This window comes from Tachyglossus aculeatus, chromosome 22 (genome assembly GCF_015852505.1).
Source record: "Tachyglossus aculeatus isolate mTacAcu1 chromosome 22, mTacAcu1.pri, whole genome shotgun sequence".
NCBI classification, from domain to species: Eukaryota; Metazoa; Chordata; class Mammalia; order Monotremata; family Tachyglossidae; genus Tachyglossus; species Tachyglossus aculeatus.
The window spans coordinates 18,525,998-18,546,452 of record NC_052087.1 but is presented as its reverse complement, the minus strand read 5'-3'; the positions used below and the strand labels follow the sequence as shown (position 1 = coordinate 18,546,452).

Sequence of the window (20,455 nt, the reverse complement as noted above, 5' to 3'; positions counted from 1 at the left end):
AATTGAAAGCTTCAGACTTCAATTAAAACCCCCAAAGTCTCCAGCGGGGTCTTTAACAAATGAATGTTGGCCATAAATTTCTTGCTGGATAACTAAACACAGTTTAGTCCTTTCAAACCTGAGAATCTGAGTACAAAGCACTTTGTGGAGAACTATGGTGTTGTATTATTTAGGAAACACTAAATGAATAGAACCTAACCCTTTCTTTCTACACAATCTCAATGTGATCTTAAGTGAATACAATACTCTTTTAAGAATAGCAGATCATATTTTCCTTCCTTAAAGCCTATTCAGTTAAAATAACTCATTCTTCCCAGGTAATAATGGCCCAGAATTTTTCTTGTGCCACCTTTTAAATGCACTAGTCTGACTGGTCTGTTCTTTATTTTCTTCTGGCAGGTTAACAATGAGAATGTAGTGAAGGTTGGCCACAGGCAAGTGGTGAACATGATTCGACAAGGAGGAAATCACTTAGTTCTTAAGGTTGTGACTGTAACCAGGAATCTTGATCCAGATGACACAGCTAGAAAGAAAGGTACCTATTCTCTCTTTACTGTTTGAATAATTTTTTAATGTTATTCTCAGAAAATGTGGTTGTAGGACCAGAGTGTTTTAGTTACTGCTTATACATATTTGTACATGACCCACATGCTGTGCTCCATTTTCCAATGTTTATGTTCTTGTTTTTCCTAGAGAAAATCCTAGATTTAATTTGATACATTCTTTTAAAAAGAATGACAAAGGTGGTGTCTGCACCTGTTTTTACCTCAGTGACATTCGTACACCATTCATGGATATTTTACAAAGCTGGCTAGGCAAATTTAGAACCAGAATTTGGTCACTGGGACCAACTGTAGCATTATCAGTTTCAGAGGACACACTCCATCTCGTATGCAAAAATTCAACCTCATTAAACCTCAAGGTAGAAATCTAACCAGAAGTAATAATAATTGTGGTATTTGTTAAGTGCTTGCTGTGTTCCAGGCACTGTATTAAGGTCTAAGGTGGATACAAGTAAGTTGGGTGGCATACAGTCCCTCACCCACCTGGGGCTTACTGTCTCAATCTCCATTTTACAGATGAGGTAACTGAGGTACAGAGAAGTGAAATGACTTGGTTAAGGTCACACAGCAGACAAGTGGTAGAGCTGGGAATAGAACCCATGACCTTCTGACTCCCGGGCCTGTGCCAGAGCACTGCTGGTACAATGAAACTTTAAAAGTTTAAAGCTATAGATAAATCAATTAATCATTTGTATTTATTGAGTGCTTACTATGTGCAGAGCACTGTACTAAACACTTGAAAGGGTACAATACAACAGAATTAGCAGAAGCATTTTCTGCCCATAAAGAGCTTACAGTCTAATAATAATAATAATAATGACATTCGTTAAGCCCTTACTATGTGCAAAGCACTGTTCTAAGTGCTGGGAGGTTACCAGGTGATCAGGTTGTCCCTCGTGGGACTCACAGTCTTAATCCCCATTTTACAGATGAGGAAACTGAGGCACAGAGACGTGAAGTGATTTGCCCAAAGTCATGCAGCTGACAATTGGCAGAGCCAGGATTTGAACCCATGACCTCTGACTCTAAGGCCCGTGCTCTCTCCACTGAGCCACGCTGCTTCTGTGAGGGGGAAACAGAGGAGTGGTCTAGAAGGGGAGACAGACATTAATATGAATAAGCAATTTACAGTATATAATTTAAAGATGTACATAGATAAACCAACTAGAAATGTCATGACCCAGTATGGAGTTGAAAGGCAATTTTAGCATAGTTTCTCGGGGCCTGATCAAAATCTCTTTTAAAGCCGAACACATTTGTATGAAACCTGTTTGTACCTAAGGGACATCGTCTCCTTTCAGAGTGCTGATTTTATTTTCCATTCTTGTGAAGGAGTAGAGAAGCACTATATTTAAGGTGATGAGTTAAACCTTTGTTAACTGTAATGTTTATTGTTACTTTCCTTGAGGTCACAAATCATGAGCTCCACATATGAGTTTGGCCTGCCTGTGCCCAGGGTTAGATTGCACTAGATTCAGGATACTCAGGCTTTATGTTTGCAGCCTGCTGTATTGGTGGCGGCATTTATCTTTATATTTCTTCTTGGTGGAAGTCATCCTGCCCTGCAGTGCCCAGGACCCTCCTGGTCCAAGCTGATGGACTCCTCGGATCCAGAGCAGGCATTTGCTACAGGAGTCTAGGGTTCAGACTTTGGAAGATTCAGTGTTTCCATTTGTCCAATCAGATAAACTGGAAGCGTTTAGGAATTGGAATTTGGTCTTGTTGTGTTCATTTCTATTTCCTCTCCCAGCTGTTTCAAGACTGCTTGGGTTAATTTATGAAGCTAGTTCATCCACTTTGCTTAAATACAAAGTGAAGAAAAATACCAAAATCCCCAAAAAAGGATTCCCCTGTAAGTTTTCCCAGAATTATTTTTGATTGTGCATCCATTTGAGTCCTCCAAGGGCCAGGCACCACGTCTAATTCCCCTTTGTGTATTCTCTCCCAAATCGCAGTACAGTGCTCTGCACATAGTAAGTGCTTCATAAAGACTATTACCTAAGCAGAATCACTCTCTCAGTGCTCTGCTTGGCTTAGAGTTGGCTCACAAGTGGTAACCGGCTGGGTCCTGGGATGGAATAGTGTATAGGAAAAGAAGAGCAGAAGGGAAGAGGAGGAGAAAGGAGCTGGGGATTCAGGTGGGCAGAATCTGACAGCCTGACACCAACAGGAGAACTGGAGGAGATGAGTGGCACAACCTGCCTGGGGTTGGTAGGGGAAGGAGGATTGAGAAAGATGGAGACTGAGACCAACTGACAACCACTTTAGTGGAGGCAGAAAGAGGAGTGGGTTGGGGCCAGGTCACCTGGGCGCAGACCCAGCATTTCTACTAGTGACTAAATTATCTAAGTCTCCATGAGAAACCTAATCTATGGTAGAAAACTATTCCTCCAGTTAAATGCCAGGAGCTAGAGACTACTTACCCATGCTAAACTTATATTCTATATGTAAATGTGGTTACGCACTTTGAAAATCAGATAGTTCCTCTGCACAAAGATGTCTTTGGTTTCCCCTTGTTAGTTTCTTTAATATTCCATGATAGCTTCTTATGTATCAAGAACTGTATGGTAAATGGTAATTATAGCACCAAAGCAATACTTGAAAGTACCCTGCAATATGACTCATCAGAATGGCCCAGGAGTTGTGGGATTTTTCCACAGAAACTGGAAAATAAGGGTTTTATCGCTGTTTCAAACGTGTAAGCAATAAACATGGCTGGGAATTTCTTTTGAACTTTTAGAAGAACCTGAACTGTGTGTATTTGCCTTGGAGATGACTGTCTACTCATACCTGTGTGTCTATTCTATTTACCCTGCAAAGCCCCTCCACCTCCAAAGCGAGCTCCAACCACTGCCCTGACCTTGCGGTCTAAGTCAATGACCTCTGAGCTGGAAGAGCTTGGTAAGGATAATGTGTTTTTCTCACCAGCATGTTACCATAATGGAGATGTGAAAGAAATGTTGAAACTGAATTAGCTGCACTCTGTTCATCCCTGGCCTCCCCAAGGGTCTTGGGAATGCTGCACCTCTAAAGATTCTGGAAGCATGCATGATTTTGCATGATTCTTCTTTCCAAACTCTCTCTTTCCCTTTTCTGTGACAAAGAATGACTGGGGAGACAGTTTATGAGTGCGTGCATCTTCCAAATAGGACATCTCTATTAAACAGTATGCACTCTTTTTATGCATTATTAGTTTTGTCATCTTGACCTTTCAGTTTGTCTAATATTGTTTTGTTTTGAATTTCTGGGCCTCTCACTAGTGGATAAAGGTAAGCTGTCAGATATTGTCTGTATTAAGGCACCTTCTTCTATGACTGGCTGTCAGTGGACTCCACTGTGAAATCACATTGATACTATTGTTTGTTTAAGGTTTAGAGTTGGGGGTAGAAACCCAGTAGTCCTCTACCCAGTCTCTTGGAAAGCTCTAATGATAGGATTTTAGTCTTTTGCTGACTCTGAAGGGCAAGGATCATTGCAGGAGCCTGTCAGTGTTGTCTCCCCAAACACATTTCTGGAGCAACTTTTCCCTTCGAGTGCAGGGTGAAGAGTAGGTATGGCTTTAAGAAGATGTTAAATGGGCTGAGACTGGTGTGTGGCAGCCCATTCTTGAAGAGTCAGTAGGAGAGGAAGATATGATTTGGGGTCGTTTAACATCCCTACTTGAAAGCTCTCAAGTGTTATAAGAGACTTAGGATGAATGAGACAGGATTCAGTTCAAATACCTGTGGGAACAAAAACAACGGTTTTGCTTCTACAGCTAGAAGCCCCTGGGAGAATGGCCGATTCACATATCCACATAGTGCTGGCATCTGTGCTGCTCTGCACCTATTATAGGACATTTTAGATCAAACGAGAACCAGGGCTGATACAAACAGTCATCAAAAGAATGCAAAAGCAAAATCGTTGCCAGGCATTTTCATATCTTTTGAAGCTAGCAGGTCAAGCTTCATTAGACCCTGGTTTGGCCAGTATTATTGCCACTTTGATCAAATGATTGAAATATGGTAAGTCCTCAAAAATAAGGCTTACAAAGCCTCATTGAGTTTGTTTAAAGTGGAGGAATGGCTACCAAAAGCCTGTCAAGGTTTCTGTCCATGAACCCAGAAAGGGATTCTGGAAGGAATGGGTCCTCCAGCAGGGCATTGCACTTTCCAGACTGAAGCAATGCACAGCTGTGTCTTTGGGAGCGGTCATCAGGCGGGCACACTCGCCGATGCTTCGTACTGTGAGTGCTGCCGTGTCCCTGAGGATGTTGTCAGGGTGGGCTAAGGCTACTGTAACTCCTGCTTCCGCCTCTCTACTCCCCCATCTCCAACTCCCAAATCAATCTAAAAGTGACACTGGGAGGTGCGGAGAGAGAAACAGGGTATCCCTGGGAACCCTCAGAAGCTCCAGATAGGGAAACGAAGTCAGTTTTTCCAAAAGCAAGCATTCAGAGGTTGTTTCGGGGGGGGGAAATAGGGACAGGATCAATCACAGGCCATCCTAATATTGAAATCAACCAAACACAAACAGAGGTCAGTTAAATCTGGCCATCTGGTCTGCTGCCCTAAAAATGCAATTCAGAAGAGCTTGAGGAAGTGGTTGAAATTGGAGCCTTGCAAGTGTCAGAATTTCCTGATTTTGTTGGTTTGTGTCTCATTTAATCTGTGAATGTGCTCCTTTCCTCTCTAGAGATAGCAAATTGCTTCTCTCTCCTTTTCTGTTTCCTCGAGATTTAGAAAACTTCTCTCCTGGAGCTACTCTAACAGAAAAGTCAAATCTTTTCTTTTTCTTTGAGTAATTCCACACATTCGCAGTGCAACCCTGGTTCAGATCCCCTGCCGAGCGGTGGGCCACGCTGACTCTGAATTTGTCACTATCCTGCTATTTTTTTTCATGATATTTGTTAGGCGCTTAATATGTGTCCAACACTGTTGTAAATGCTGAGGTAGGTACGAGGTCATGAGATCATAGTCCCTGTCTCACATGAGGCTTAAACTCTAAGCAGGAGGAAGGACAGATATTTAATCCCCATTTTACAGTTGAGGAAACTGAGGCAAAGAGAAATGAAGCGACTTGCCCAAGGCCACACAGCAGATAAGTGGTAGAGATGGGATTACAACTCAGGTCGTCTAATTTCTAGGCCTGTGTTCTATCCACTAGGCCATGCTGCTTCTCCCTTGAGTGGGAAAGTTGAGTAGTGAGTAGGAACAGAGAATCTTCACTACTCAACCTTCCCCCATGACAAGATTGGATGAAGTCTTCCTCCTCAATCATTTGGACTTCAGTGCAAGAGCTCTAGGTTCAGCCCTACTTATTCTCCCTTCCATCAAAACAGGCAATGCTAAGCACTATTCTATATTGCTTGGCTGAGTAATGGAAGGGATAGTTCTGAGACTCCCCAGTGCCACCAAATGGGCTGCCACAGCCTAAACTGCCAGTGGAGTGTCTGCTGAGGATGCTCGGGAGTTGCCATGGAGTTTGGACAACTACCAGTTCAGGAATTTCTACGGAATTGTGTTCTGCAGAGCCTGGAAGTGGTTCCACCCGAAGTCCTTTGGGACTCTTTCTCTCCTTCAGCTTTTCAGACCCAGGGGAAGCGGCAGAATCATGTCTGCCCCTTAAGGGTGAGGAAAATCACTAATTGAGAATTGGAACCCTCCAACCCACCCCTACCCTAGATAGGGTCTCCTGCAGCTTCCCTGAGGTTCACTGGCTGGTGGGATCTAGTGACTGCAATATTCCCTGCCTGACAGATTCCTACATTGGCAGTACTATGAGGAAAAATTGTTGTTGCTTTTCACAGCTCAACCACCCAGTTATACCCCCGTTGAAAGGACCAATGTAGTGAAACCTTTCTGTGGTCAGTAAGGGGAACTTCAGTGAGTATTTAAAGTTATAAATCAATAGTATTTTTTTAATATCCTTCACCTTTCCGAATGAAACTCTGACTTTTACTTTTAGAAATAGGGAACTGACCCGCCCCCCCAAAAAAATTAAAGATTCCTTGGAGATGGCCTGTTTCCCTTGAGAGCCATGGAAGGGGCTGCCACAACAAGAAAAAAATTCCCCCACTGATCTGCTTGTAAGTTTATGAGGAACATTTCTCTGAAGCCTCACTGTGTGTGACTGGAACCTCATTCTTCCCTGTGTAGTGGAGCACCCAGATGCTTTCTGTTTAGTTCATTAAAAAGAAAAATCCCAATTGCTACTTATCCCCAAAGAAATCATTTAAAATACCATTAACAGATGATCTGCAAAGAGTAAAATGCAAACCTCATTCCAGATTTCAAGTAGGCTAAAGGAATTAAACCTATATAATTTCTTAACATCTTTTCATGAATTTAAAAAAAATCCCCTCAAGCTCCCAAGTATTCTGAGTGGCTGAATATAGTTCTCCAGTCTCACAGTAATGCAGACAATCCCTGACCTCTTCGTTAAATCAGGAGAAACTAAAGTTGTTCTCAAAAATACAGCCACGGTTTTAACACTTTAAACTGGGCTTTGCCTTCAGAAGTAACTGATGGTCAATTCCCTTTCTATTTCCAAGCTTCAGTTCGGAAGAAGAAGGGTAAGGGAAAGCATTCTGTGTGTCTGTTGATAGCCCTGTTTCCCACCATTCTGTGGTGCAAGATAGTTACCACCATAACTGTTGGACTATGGTGTGTGTCTTGGTATATTTGTTTTCTAGTTGTCTTGCTGTTGATGGATCGCAGTCCATCAAGCAATTCCATCAGCCCACATCCCTTTTCAACAGTTCCCTCCACCTTCTTTGTCTTGTGATCCTTTCTGGAAATGTTGGAGTGTTTCCATGACAAAGAGTGTGTTTGCGTTTGCCGGACTCTAGAAATCTAGCCCTTCCTTGTCATGTCTCTTATGCACAGTGACACAGAGTAGAAATTTGGCTGTGTGGGGGGTTCATGAATGACCGCTCATGTAGGCTCTGAAATCTCTGAAGCCATAGAATTATAGTCCTTGCCACTGGGGGAAAAATTCCGAACTCCTAAATGTTTGTTATTGGTCCGTCTTTCTCCAGAAGCAGATGGGCATCTCCCTCTTAATTTCTGAGACTTTCTACCTGTGTCTTCCAGGCCCCATTCTCTTGGCATGGCTAAGTATGGGTAATTGCTCTGAAGTGCTCTCACACAAAACCATATGCACATTCACAAAGCCATGCACTTCAATTTTCACGGCTTACAATGTTTGCTGCTCAAGTTTTAGTATTTTGTGGTGTGGTTTTTGAATTGATGTGTTAAAAAGGGTCAGGGAGTTTGAAGTGACTTCTGGTTGGCAATTACTTCCTTTGTTCCTAATGAATGTCATAGAATAAATTGGTGAAAATTTATCTTTTATTTTGTTTAACTCTCCTAACTTTAACATGAATCTTTAGAATAGAGAGTTACAGCTGGATTGGCATTCCTACCAAGACTGCCACTTAAGACAGTGTTTATCAGAGTCTCCCTCAAGAACTCCGGTGATCATTCTAATGCTGATGGTATCAGCAGTATATTGCATGGTTTACCTAACCTTATGGAGTAAAGTCCAATTTGATTTTAATGAGTTGATAGAATAATATTTTATAATCATATTTTCTAAAAGTTAGGACCATGAGGGAGGAGACATTGACTGCTGTGCTTAGCAGAAATGTCTCTAGGAGGCTTTATTGCAAGAGCAGAAGCTCTGGGGAAGATTTTCCATCAATCAATCAATAGTATTTATTGAGAGTTTACTATTTTAATAATAATTATGGCATTTGTTAAGTGCTTACTATGTGCCAGACACTGTACTAAGTGCCGAGGTGGATGCAAGGAAATTATTTGGACACAGTCCCTGTCCCACAGAGGGCTCACCATCTCAATCCCCATTTGACAGATGAGGTAACTGAAGCCCAGAGAAGTGAAGTTACTTGCCCAAGGTCACACAGAAGACAAATGATGGAGCCGGGATTAGAACCCATGACCTTCTGACTCCCAGGCCGGTGCTCTATCCACTATGTCATACTGTTCTCAATTGCTACTGGACTGCTTCTGAACTGCTACTATGTCCAGAGCACCATACTAAGTTCTTGGGAGAGTACAGTACAATAGAATCAGCAGACATGTTCCCTGGCCATAATGAGCTTACAGTTTAGAGGGGGAGAGTGCCTGAGTAGTTGATATTAAGTGGCTCCCCACACTTGGTACCTTAGGACCACTGGGAAATTTGGGTCCAACCCCAAATAATCATGCCCTACTGACTCTGAATTCATTCAATCCTATTTATTGAGCGCTTACTGTGTGCAGAGCATTGAAGATAGGGGTGGTTCTGCAGTTCCAGGAAAGCCCCACTACTCCTTGGGAATTCATTTTGGTTCAAGGAGTTCCAAAGAGATACGAATTCAGGGACAAGTCCACCTGGAGCCCTTAGAGCTTCCCCAGGCAATTGGAGTTCCCAGCCCTGACTAAGCTCCTGTCGAACACCCCCAGGGGGTCTGCCTGATGGAACCGATCACCAGGGAAGACTCAGGGCCAGAAACGTGGCTCCTGATTTTGGGGGTGCCATTGGTGAAGGCTGATCATGGGTTTTTGGTGGTCGACCAAACATCCAGTAAACGGGTTCCAGCCCTACTGGAGTTTTGGGTGAGTGAAGGGATAAGGCAAACCCGACCCCTGCTATTCTCCTCCTTGTTCCTGGTTGCGCATCTAAAAAAGAAGTTCCTCTCTTTAAAGTTGAAAAATAAGTTTCCAATCCATCCATTACAAAACCACTGCGAGAACCATTTCTATGAATGCCTGTATATATATAGCCAGGAGGCCAGTCACCAGAGCTTCAGGATGGGACTTTCCATTTTGGAGATTTCTACTGCACTGTGCCTAGCCAACAGGGTTATGGTGGTTTTAGAATAAGAGAATGCAAGGAGACTTTGTCTCCATGGCTGTTTGTTGGTGGGTTAAACCCAGCTTTGCCTTTTTAGATAGGTGCCACAGTGGTCTCAAGGAGATATATTCCGTTCATATGTGAGAAGGGAATTGCATCTCATCTTTAAACATACATTTTAAGGCCCTCAAGCATGCCATGAAAGCTGTTTGAAACTCTGTAGGGGTCAGGGCTTTTGTAATTGCCTTTTTTTATAGTGTTTATTAAGCACTTACTATATGCCAGGCACTGCACTAAGGTAGGTGCAAGATAATCAGGTTGGACACAGTATCTGTCACACATAGGGTTCACAGTCAGTTGAAAATTCTTGCTGAACATTCATCGAACTACGGGGAGTTTCTTTTTCTTATGTAGGTCAGCCAGTCTTCCTTTTGATGGAAATGTAAATGATGCCTGTGTAAAATAAATGTGTAAGAGAAGCCATTTAATGCCCCCCCTCAATCAGAGTTCACCTGGGCAATGAATCTTTGCCCCCAAAGTAGTTGCCTTAATCACTCCAATTTTGAAGTGGCTTGTTAGATATCTCTCCTATTCCTTCCACACCATGGGCCAAAAAGGCCAATGGAATTTTCCAAATCCTAGTGCCCCCCAACATGCACTTCAACAAATTTTCCATACCCTAGCTAAATTGTCAATCAGTCATTGTTCTCCAAGAGGAGAATGGTTAAAAATCCCAGTGTCTGTCCAGAATTGGAATAGATGACTTCATGTGTTTGCCTTACCCTGGCTGTCTGGGGATCATTCCGCCCCTGATACAATTTCTAAAGAAATTAGGGGAGATGAGGTTGCCTTTAGTCACTTTCATCCTGCTAAATTTAGAATGTGTCCCTTTCCTTTCTTAATTTTATTGTCAGTTCTTGCTAATATAAAGACTGAAAAATCAGTTATTTATGGGCAGAATCATTCCCTCAGGGTATACAGTATATGTGTTGTGATCCCTGAGGCAGGACAGCTTTTAGCAGCTGCTACCTTTTATTTTTCTTAATTCTTGTATTTTAAAAGTTTGATTTTTTTATCCTGGAAGAGAAAAAATTGTTATTGAAGATTTCCTTTGGTGTTCTGCAGCTTCTTTGAAACAGGAAGAAGAGGTATTGCTTATCAAACAGTTGTCAGGTTTCTAATTCTTGCTTGATTAGCAACAAGATTAGCTGCTACTTGGAATTTTTTATTGAGGCTATGGATCATAAGGGGCCAAGGAAAGACTCCAAAAGTCAAGTTTTGACAACCTTGCCTAGCTAAGTACATTAAAGGTGATGAAACATTGTAAATTAGTTTGGTTGCCCAAAAGCTAGAATTTGGAGGTCCAAGTAGATATTACCTTTTGCATTTTAAAGTGTGTATCTGTCCTCCATCTAGGTGTTCTCCCAAGGACAGGGAAGAATCGTGGTAATCAAAAAAGACACCAATAAAATGAAATATGCCATAAGCACTTTTCTTTATATGTGTATAACCTTTGGTTTCCAGCAAAACAAAATCAAAATGAAGTTCTTTTAACTTTCTATTCCTCTAGCTATGGTTTGTAGGTTTGCATGGAATCATTTATTCTGTTTTTAGTGAACTCTTGGATTGTTTTATTCATTAGTGTGAAAATGAGAGCTTGTATGTAGATACAAGCCTTGTCTGAAATCATCTCCTGCTTGGGAAGCTATATTATGTGTATTTTTGCACTCTGATTAGGCTGTGTTTTGTAGTTGTTTCTGTGAAATGATTAGCCAAGAGTGGTTCTTACCTGTACTGGAATGAAAAGATTTTAATTAGTATTTTGTGGTATGCTTGAGGATAAGCTAAGTGTTAGTTTTCTATGAGAAATGCAGTCCAAAATTGTAACGGGTGAATTCTACATCGCTAGCTGTCAGGAAAGTTATCTATGTGCCTAATATATCTGTCCTACTGAAAAACACCATTGTGAAATTTATTATTTTAGATATTTAAGTTTGTTCTCATTAACCCTTAAGTTTTCAGTACACTGCTATTATTTAGAAAATCAAAGTTGCTTTTTATGTCCAGCATGAGTTTTGTTTAGAAACCAAAATATGATATTCAGCTCTAGCCAATTTTCCATCATGGCAAGGCTGGACTGCTGGAGAATTTTCAAATCAATCCTCATAAGATTGTTTGCATTTTCCAAATCTGAAAGTGATAGATTTGACTTCTGCCTATTCTCTCGAGTTTTCAAATGATTTCCCAGTTTCGTGCTTTTGTAATTTAGATATGATACTGGGCCTGGCTAAAATTTGATGGGCAGAGTATTAGCCTGTGCAATTTAAATAAATTGCATGTTCTAGGATGTTTTTTTAGATCCACAATGTTCCAAGAGCGTTTGGGAGGAACAGGGAAGCGAGCAACGGACTCGACTGGTTTCCCTATCTCTACTTGATTTGAATGTGTGCTCCCCTTATGGAATGTAAGCTTGGGGACAGGCTATGCAAGACTACCAACTCTGGTGCCAATTTGTACTTCCCAAGCGCTTAGTACAGTGCTCTGCACATAGTAAGCGCTCAATAAATACGATTGATTGATTGATTGATTGGTGTACTGTACTTTCCTAAGCAGTTGGTATAGTGTTCTGCACACAGTGAATGTTCAACAGATATCCCTGATTGATGATTGACTGATTAAGAGAAGAGGGGAAGCAAGTAACTGACATTTCTTTAGCTAACTCCTGTCCATTCTCATTGTCATCCATACCAATAATAATAATAATTGAGGTATTTGTTAAGCACTTACTATGTTCCAAGCACTGTACTAAGTTCTGGCTTGAATACAAGCAAATAGGGATGGACAGAGTCGCCGCCCAAAATGGGGCTCACACAGTCTTAATCCCCATTTTACAGATGAGGTAATTGAGGCACAGTGAAGTTTAGTGACCTGCCAGTGTGAGCACTACCCATTGCATTATTACAAAAGTGAGGGTTCAGAGTTTAGTGGGATATGATGATGGAATCTCCTGTCAGGAATGATGGATAAATCTTAGCCCTGAGGACTGAGAATCTTATGAAGGAATTTTAGTTATAATAGTTTGTGCAACACCATTCACACTCTCTAATCCTGGATACTCATGTTCCTGCTGGGACATGGCGTGCGATGAGCAAGGGTGCATGTAGTACAATGAGCACATTGTAAAGAGCATGCAGGATCCTCCCCCAAAATTGCCAGCTCCAGTCAGACCCAGTTCCCTCAATCCCATAGCCATTTTTTTTCAACTGTGGACCAAAGGTAGGGCTTTCAGTAGGATATCTGAATCCCAAATCATTGAAGTTTCATTTGACATGAAGCTTTTTAATGTTTTAAGGCCTTTTGTTCTTGTTAATTTTTTTAACGGCCCAGATTTGGCTCTTCATTCACTCTCCCCTAATATCTAGGCTATAACCTAAAAACAGCAAAATAATGCTGTTGTTAATCCACATTGCTTAGCTGTAACTTCAAAACTGACCCTGTGTCAATTGTTTGATTTACTGTTCTTTGATATTTTAGCTATTAGTCACAAATAATATGAACCATTGGTGATATTTGAGCATGCACATATGTGTACTTTTCAGCATGTTATCCCCATGTCCAGGTCAGGACCAGACATCCTGTGGGCCCTCAACAATGACTTTCCTGCCTAACTTCTAATGAAAAACTCACAATAGTATATGAAGTATATAGGCAACATAACCAAATAGGCAACTTCAAAGGCCTAGGATTAGTTATTGGCCTGGGATAAATGGAGCTAGAAGGAAAATTTCAATCTATGTTTCCCTTCCCCTCTCTCCACATGGCATTTGGTGGTTACCTTTTGTTGCAGTGTTTAAAAATAATTCCTCACTCAAAACAAAACAAAAAAATGGATCCCAGCATGGTGTAGTTCTGATGAAGAAACCAAGATTCAAAGAACCGTGAGAATAAATGGGACCAGGGCAGATCAGAAACCAAACTTATGGCACGGCACCTTGATAACCATTTCAGTTCACCCTGTGACAAGAGGTATATGGAAACTAAGTGGCCTGACATGTCTGATGTGGAGCATTTTAAAGCAGAGAAAATTGATTTTTTTTTTTGTCAGATGCAGTGCAGAAGAAGGCAGGAAACTTCTTACAACCAAAAGCATATCTCCTACGTACAGGATTCCCTAAGTGCAGGCTAAAAGCCCTTTAGCCTTCTGTGCAAGTGAGGAGTGTACATGAATTCTTATGCTGAAGGAATCAGTACAATTTTTTGTTTACACTTGTCATGTAGATGCATTTGGAATGGATGAAAAGTGTCTACGGTTTTTCCAGAAATGATTCCATGCCAGTTTGTCAGTTTAGTTTGGACGGTCACACCCGAGTTTAGGAAGATCCATCTCTGTTCAGAGAAGCAGCATGGCTCAGTGAAAAGAGCATGGGCTTTGGAGTCAGAGGTCATGGGTTCAAATCCCGGCTCTGCCAACTGTCAGCTGTGACTTTGGGCAAGTCACTTCACTTCTCTGTGCCTCAGTTCCCTCATCTGTAAAATGGGGATTAAGATTGTGAGCCCCACATGGGACAACCTGATCACCTTGTAACCCCCCAGTTCTTAGGACAGTGCTTTGCACATAGTAAGCACTTAACAAAGACCATCATTATTATTATTATTATTATTATTATTATTATTATTATTATCCTTCTGAGCAGAAGACTGACAGTACCAGTCTTGTTTTGCAGTGACAGTATCCATAATTTTATATTATCCCATATGTCCCTTCTAGCAAATCTGTTAATTGCTGGACTCAAAAAAGATTGTATCATGAATCTACTGGATTTCCCCACAAGTTTTCTTAATGGTTTCCAAGTTTAATTTGGTCCCGGTTACAGTTAGGAGCCTAACTGACACCCATGCCGATGCTTATGATTAATAATAATGGTAATAATAATAACACCTTGTTTTTTGCATGGTGTTTTTCTTTCCAATGTGCTCACATTGCTCATTTCAATTTTGTACTCAAAACAACTCTGTGAGGTAGGTAGAAAGGCAAGTATTATTACCCCCATTTTGCAGATGAGGATGACTTGCCCACTGTCACACAACAGGCCATCAGTCGAGCTCCGACTTGAATCCAGGCCCTCTGGCTTCCAGACCGGCGCTGTTCCACTATATCACACTGCCTGCCAGCAAATTTAGCCTTTCTCCTGCTCTATGCCAATCCCTGGTAGTATATCAGAGGAGCAATCTGAACTGGGTAGCTGGCAAGCCTCAGTATCAATCAATCAGTAGTATTTACTGAGTGCCAACTCTGTGCAGAGCACTGTACTAACACCTGGGAGACTACAATAGAGTTAGTTGACACAATCCCATCCTTCAAAGATTTAAAATCAGCTGAGGAGATAGACAATGAAATAATGTGCTGATAGCAGGAAGAAGTGGGTGTCTGAGTTTGTTAATAGTAGGGTATTTTAATTGTTATGTGCAGAAATGCTACAGGTAAATATACAAGTGCATAGTTGGTGCAAAAGTGCTGAAATGGTGGACCCAAAACAGACTCAGGGCTTGGCTCTGTCTCCGAGACAATGCTGGGGGCTTGGCTCCTCCCAGAACAGCCCCATTACTGCTGTGAAATACAATGAACCAGCCTCTTTGCCTGCTGGAAAATGAAGGTTCTCCTCTCCATCCCCAAGAGCCCCCAGCAAACCTCCCCACCTCTGATCGGAAACCCCAAAACACCCAGCTGTCTCCAAAGAACAACTGTGCCCTGATTTCTTGTCTCACTCCCTGTCAAAAAAAAAAACGGCATTTGTTAAGTGCTTACTATATGCAAAGTACTGTTCTAAGTGCAGGGGTAGATACGAGGTAATCAGGTTGAACACAGCCCCTGTCCCACATGGGGCTTATAGTCTTAATCCCCATATCACAGATGAGGTAACTGAGGCACAGAGAAGTTGTGACTTACCTAAGGTCACACAGCAGATAAGTGGCAGAACCAGGATTAGAACGCACGACCTCTGACTCCCAAGCCCGGGCTCTTTCTATCCCTTCCTCATGGTCTCCTTCCTGCCAGGGATTCCCTCCAGCTTCATATCCAACAGAACCCAACTCTCCATCTTCAAAGCCTTACTAAATTCACATGTCCTCCAAGGAGCCTTCTCTAAACAATCCCTCAACTCCCCATTCTATTCTCCCTCCCTTTTGGGTCACCTAGGCACTTCAGTGTCCATACTCACCTCCCACAGCACTTATTTATATACAATTATACTCTGTTGCTTCCCCGATCTGTAATGTATTTTGATATCTATCTCCCTCACTAGATTGTAAGATCTTTGAAGACAAGGTTCATGTCCATCTACTTACTGTATTCTCTCCTCTACTTAGTGCAGTGCTCTGCACAGAGTAAGTGTGCAATAAATTCCATGGACTGATTACTTGCTGTAGTGCACTACAGCACAGTGTAATACCGGATATATACAATAGTGCCATAGTTGGTTGCAAGGATATAAATGCATGGTTGGTGCAAAGTGCTGAGGTAGTAGTTGGAGAGTTAAAGCCTGGGATGAAGAGAAATTAATCAGGCTAGGCTTTCAAGAGGCAATTTGATTTCAGAAGAGCTTTGAAGATGAGAAGAACTGTGGTCTTCTAATGAATGTGGAGAGAGGCTAGGGCAAAGCCGCTCTTTGAGAGAAAAGGAGACAGGACATTATTTTCCGCAGGGTAAAGTGAACTTCCAATGGGTTTCATTTTTTAAAAGACAAACTTAAATAAACTAGAACTAATAGTCCTTGTTTTCAAGTGACAGGAGAATGCTGGCTATTTGAATCGAACCTGGTTTTTGAAATTTCCAAATGATTTAAGGGTTTCAAGAGACTATATTCCCCATGTGAAGGTAACTTTATAGTAGCTCCTTTAACTTTGGCTAACTGCAGCAACAGTAATCACCCTGTGAGTTTCCAACATTGGGAAAGCAGACTGCAGATGCATTGTCATACCAGAGAAACTCTGCAAACCCTTACCCTTTCCCTTCCTCCCTCAGTGGGGCTTTGTTGGTTCCTAAGGACCATAAGTGAGCACTGGAAGCCACCTGGAGGGGAGGACAAATCCTTTCATCCTTGAGCTTGATTTTTTTTCATAGTCAAGTTTCTTGCTGGACATCTCACTCCAGGAATTAGATCGCTTAGGCCTCATTCCCGGGGTTGCCTGCCAGTCATCGTTTGAAGACAACATTGTAGCGTGTTTTGCTATCCTGTGGCATTCCTAACATTTTGTGTCTGTGTCTGTGTAATTGTGGTGTACAGCTGAATATATCGTGAGTTCATAACAATCAGCATTGAGTCGATCATTTCAAATGACTTTTGGCAGCATTCTGCTGAACTGATTAACTTCCATGTTTCTTCGCCAGTGGTTCTTTGGTCTCTTGGTCACCTCCTCATTCCCCATTAAGCTTATCACATTCTTAGCCTCATGGCAATGTGCCTTTCTGCCCAGCTTAGAAAACCTCTGTTTAGATGCTCAAAAACACTTTCACACAGAACTACTTGAAGGCACTCTCCTTGGAGATTGGATATTTTAGCCTGCAAACTATTAAGAAGAAAGATGTCATCTATTGACCATGCTGGGTGTAGCACCCACAGAATTCCACCACATGTACATAAAAGTATACAGAGCCCTGTTGATTATAATTTTGGAATCAGCACTTTTCAGAACAAAGGTGCCGTCACAAACAGCCAAATTGATTAAATTTTCATGTGCTGAACTACTGTTCTCCCATTCACTAAGGATTTCTTATAAAAAAAATTATTTTCTACAAATTAAAGATTACCACATCAAGATTACTGTTCTGTACTTAGATGACAACATCCCTAAAATCAGAAATGATGAACTGTGGTAGAAAAATACTGCTCTGGTTGTTTCCATATTCATGCAGCAGAGTTTGAAATCTTTATCTTTTCTTCTAGAACAGAAGGCATTATATCCTGCATTACTCAGGATTAGAATATGCCTGGCACCATTAATTGCCGCCACACATATTGTGATTTCCTAATTACAAAATTCCTTCATTTTAGGACAGGCCATGTATTCCATTTCTGCTATAGTTAGTGGGTGAAATTGCATCTCTGGATTTTAATTATAATTTTTTTTTTACCTATCCTGTGGAACATACATACAAACCTGAAATTTGTTAATGCCTTCCAGACACGCAGAACAGCTCTTACCAGTAAACCAAACAGAATAAAGAGGGATTATTTTTTTTGAAAAGGCATGGAGTGAAAGGAAGAACTCTGTAAGCCATTGGCAGTATTTGCTAAATTGGCTAAAGTACCTCCCCTGAGAGTACAGGTACAGAAGCCCTATTTACTTTTCATTATGAAGGAGGTGCATTATCTCTAAAGGTTTTCTTTCCGTTTCTATATAGATATTCACCCTTCACATTTTGAAGGTTTGAAGAAGAGGATTGTTTTTCGAGTCACACTAAGTAAACATGAAATGCATGCAGGCTTAAAAGTAAAGCATGCATGTTCCCGCAACAGCAATAAAAAGTGTTGGCTTGCACGACCTATGATGCTGAAGCATTGCCTTGTAAAAATGCGAAAGATTCTTTTGCATTTTGAGATCTGAACCTCTTCCTGAACCTTTCAATCCTCAAGAGGTTTTCTGGACTGCAACTGGGTTGTACTTACTTTGATGATTGCTTCTGTGTTGCAGATAAAGTAGATGAAATAGTCCCAGTTCCCAAGCCATCAAGGACCGCAGAGAATGTAACTGTAGAATCAAGAGTGGCAACCATTAAACAGCGGCCAACTAGTCGATGTTTTCCTTCTACTACTGATATGAATGTGAGTGGGAGCTGATCAGAGGTATATTTTTTTCACTGGTGGAAAAAGCCACCCATGAGTGTTCGAAAAGAAAGCTTCAGGTTTTCTCCAAATAGCTGGATTCTTTTTTTGCCATAAATGTGGAGAGATTTAAAGGATTGTGCTGAGGGCTGACTGTGGGATCAACAGCCCCCCAACACCCAAATGCTATCCTACAAACACAACATAATGTAAATTTTCTAATTTTACCTCTTTGCCAATGCTCTGTGTCACTATAATGCTACTGAAAGATGAAGGAAGAATTCTGCTCAAACTATGGGATGGAGATAGGAGATCTGTAGCCCTCATGGATAGTCTAAACACTAAGGCAGCAGGGCGGTTGTGGTGCAGCCAGCTCTGTCAAAGTGGACTCAAAGACAGCCTGGCAGTCACATACCACCACCTGAGAAAAATGATTAGAGCATCATCAACAGCCAGACCATCCCAAGGGTTTAACGTGAAAAGAGCCTGGGAAAGGAAAAATCAAAGGCCTTCCCACCAAAACTGCAGCTGCGGCTGTGGAACCTGGAATGGTTTTTAGATAATGTTTTACCCACAACTTCCAGTCATTAACTGCACTGGACTGGGAAGCTGGAAAATGTTATTATAATAGTCTCCTGGCTTTTGCCAGGCACTCTGAAATGCCTCCAACAAGACATTACCAGCCATCTTTGACATTACAGGTGAAGCAGAGTGATCCACAGAGCTTGTTTTGGGTTGTTGTTTTTTTGACAGAGTTCTTGATTCCTCCAAGGTTGTGGCCCCTTGAATACTGACCTGTATATGCTGTTTGGTTTGTAGTCCATGTATGACCGGCAAGGGATTGCTGTGATGCCACCCACTGTTCCTGGAAGTCCCAAAGGCCCTTTTCTGGGCCTCCCTCGAGGTACAATGAGAAGGCAAAAATCAATAGGTAAGACACCCGCCCATTTTCCTGGGGAACCATTTAGAGTCCTTCTCCTAAAGTGTGACAAACTGGGGAAGGGACCTGGTATATGAATGGTCAAGGATACTTCCAAATCTACAGACATCCTCCCTCTGGCCCAGGTTTCTCTCTGCTTCTTGGGCCGAATGGATCCGGTTTAGACTGTGTTCCCAGATAAACCTTTCTTCTCAGGCCAACTCACACCACAGAGGACTCGGGAGGCTCCTAGGAAAGTCTTCCAAGTAACACTGTGCAGCCAAGTTTTGTGTTGGGAGGGAATGGAGTCTAGTAATCAATTACGGCAGAGGAACTTTTCCAAATTTCTGTTGGGCAAGTTGGTTTGGAGGTGGTAACCCCCTGAGAGGGTTTGGGCTCCTGCGACAAATTATCGACTTCTAATGAAACACCTCACAATTCTCTTTAATTGTACTTATTTTTATTACTAATGTGGATATGATTGCTATTAATTTTGATGTCTGAATAGATCAAATGTAATATGTTAAAATAGTCCTTTTTTTAGAATATTTAGAGCAAATTTTCCAGTGCAAGCCTCAGTTCATCATTTTCAAAAGTTAGAACATATTTAATGAGGAGACTATATGCAGTAAATGTTCCTAAAAAGCTTTATATTGTGTCTGGACTAGCATTTGACATTGTTTAAAGTTTAAACTACTGTGACACTCTTCTGTCTTCTTTAGGAATGCTTTGCTATGTTGTTTTGAGGCATTATCCTTGAGAAGTGTTTTATTCATTACTCCTGTTAACATGTGGTTTGTTTGTTCCTAGTTTGAGATGAATATATTTGACATTTTAAATGAATTATACATTAAATAAAATCTTATTTCAGAGGTGGCTTATGCTATTCAAGTATTGTAAATAATTAACTCAAAGGCAGTTTCAAAGTAGCAATTAAGCCATGTTGGATTATTGGCTTTTTATCTGCTTAATAACAATTGATTTCCTCCTGTCAGACAGCAGAATCTTTCTATCAGGTTAGTGAATCTATATAGTTTAAGTTCTGTAATTTCAATGTGCAAGTATTTGCTCTTTTTATAAGACTGATTCCTAAATCACTCTGTGGAAGCATACTTGTTAGCCAACCAATACGCATAGTAAGTGATCATCCTAAAACTGAAATGCTCTTACCATTAGTGGTACAGAAATCCTCTTATTTAAAGAGCGTATTTAATTTTTGAGTGCTCTTATACAAGAGTATAATGCATTTTTTGATCTGAATATATTATTGCAGTTCATTAAAGGAACTGATTTTATTAAAAGCTAATAATTTT

At 41.2% G+C, this 20,455-nt stretch overlaps 1 protein-coding gene across 2 annotated transcripts in view; it reads left to right on the top strand.

Annotated features, from left to right (window-relative positions):
* SHANK2 (SH3 and multiple ankyrin repeat domains 2) overlaps window positions 1-20,455 on the top strand; it is a 734,882-nt gene that overhangs the window by 692,398 nt on the left and 22,029 nt on the right. Inside the window, exons 21-27 of one of the 2 annotated variants that reach the window (XM_038764460.1) lie at window positions 400-535; window positions 3,384-3,464; window positions 3,824-3,832; window positions 7,096-7,116; window positions 18,093-18,223; window positions 19,043-19,154; window positions 20,138-20,158. In XM_038764460.1, coding sequence (XP_038620388.1) covers window positions 400-535; window positions 3,384-3,464; window positions 3,824-3,832; window positions 7,096-7,116; window positions 18,093-18,223; window positions 19,043-19,154; window positions 20,138-20,158 — 511 coding nt within the window. The remainder of the gene's footprint in view (window positions 1-399; window positions 536-3,383; window positions 3,465-3,823; window positions 3,833-7,095; window positions 7,117-18,092; window positions 18,224-19,042; window positions 19,155-20,137; window positions 20,159-20,455) is intronic. The other variant, XM_038764461.1, reaches the window with a different exon arrangement.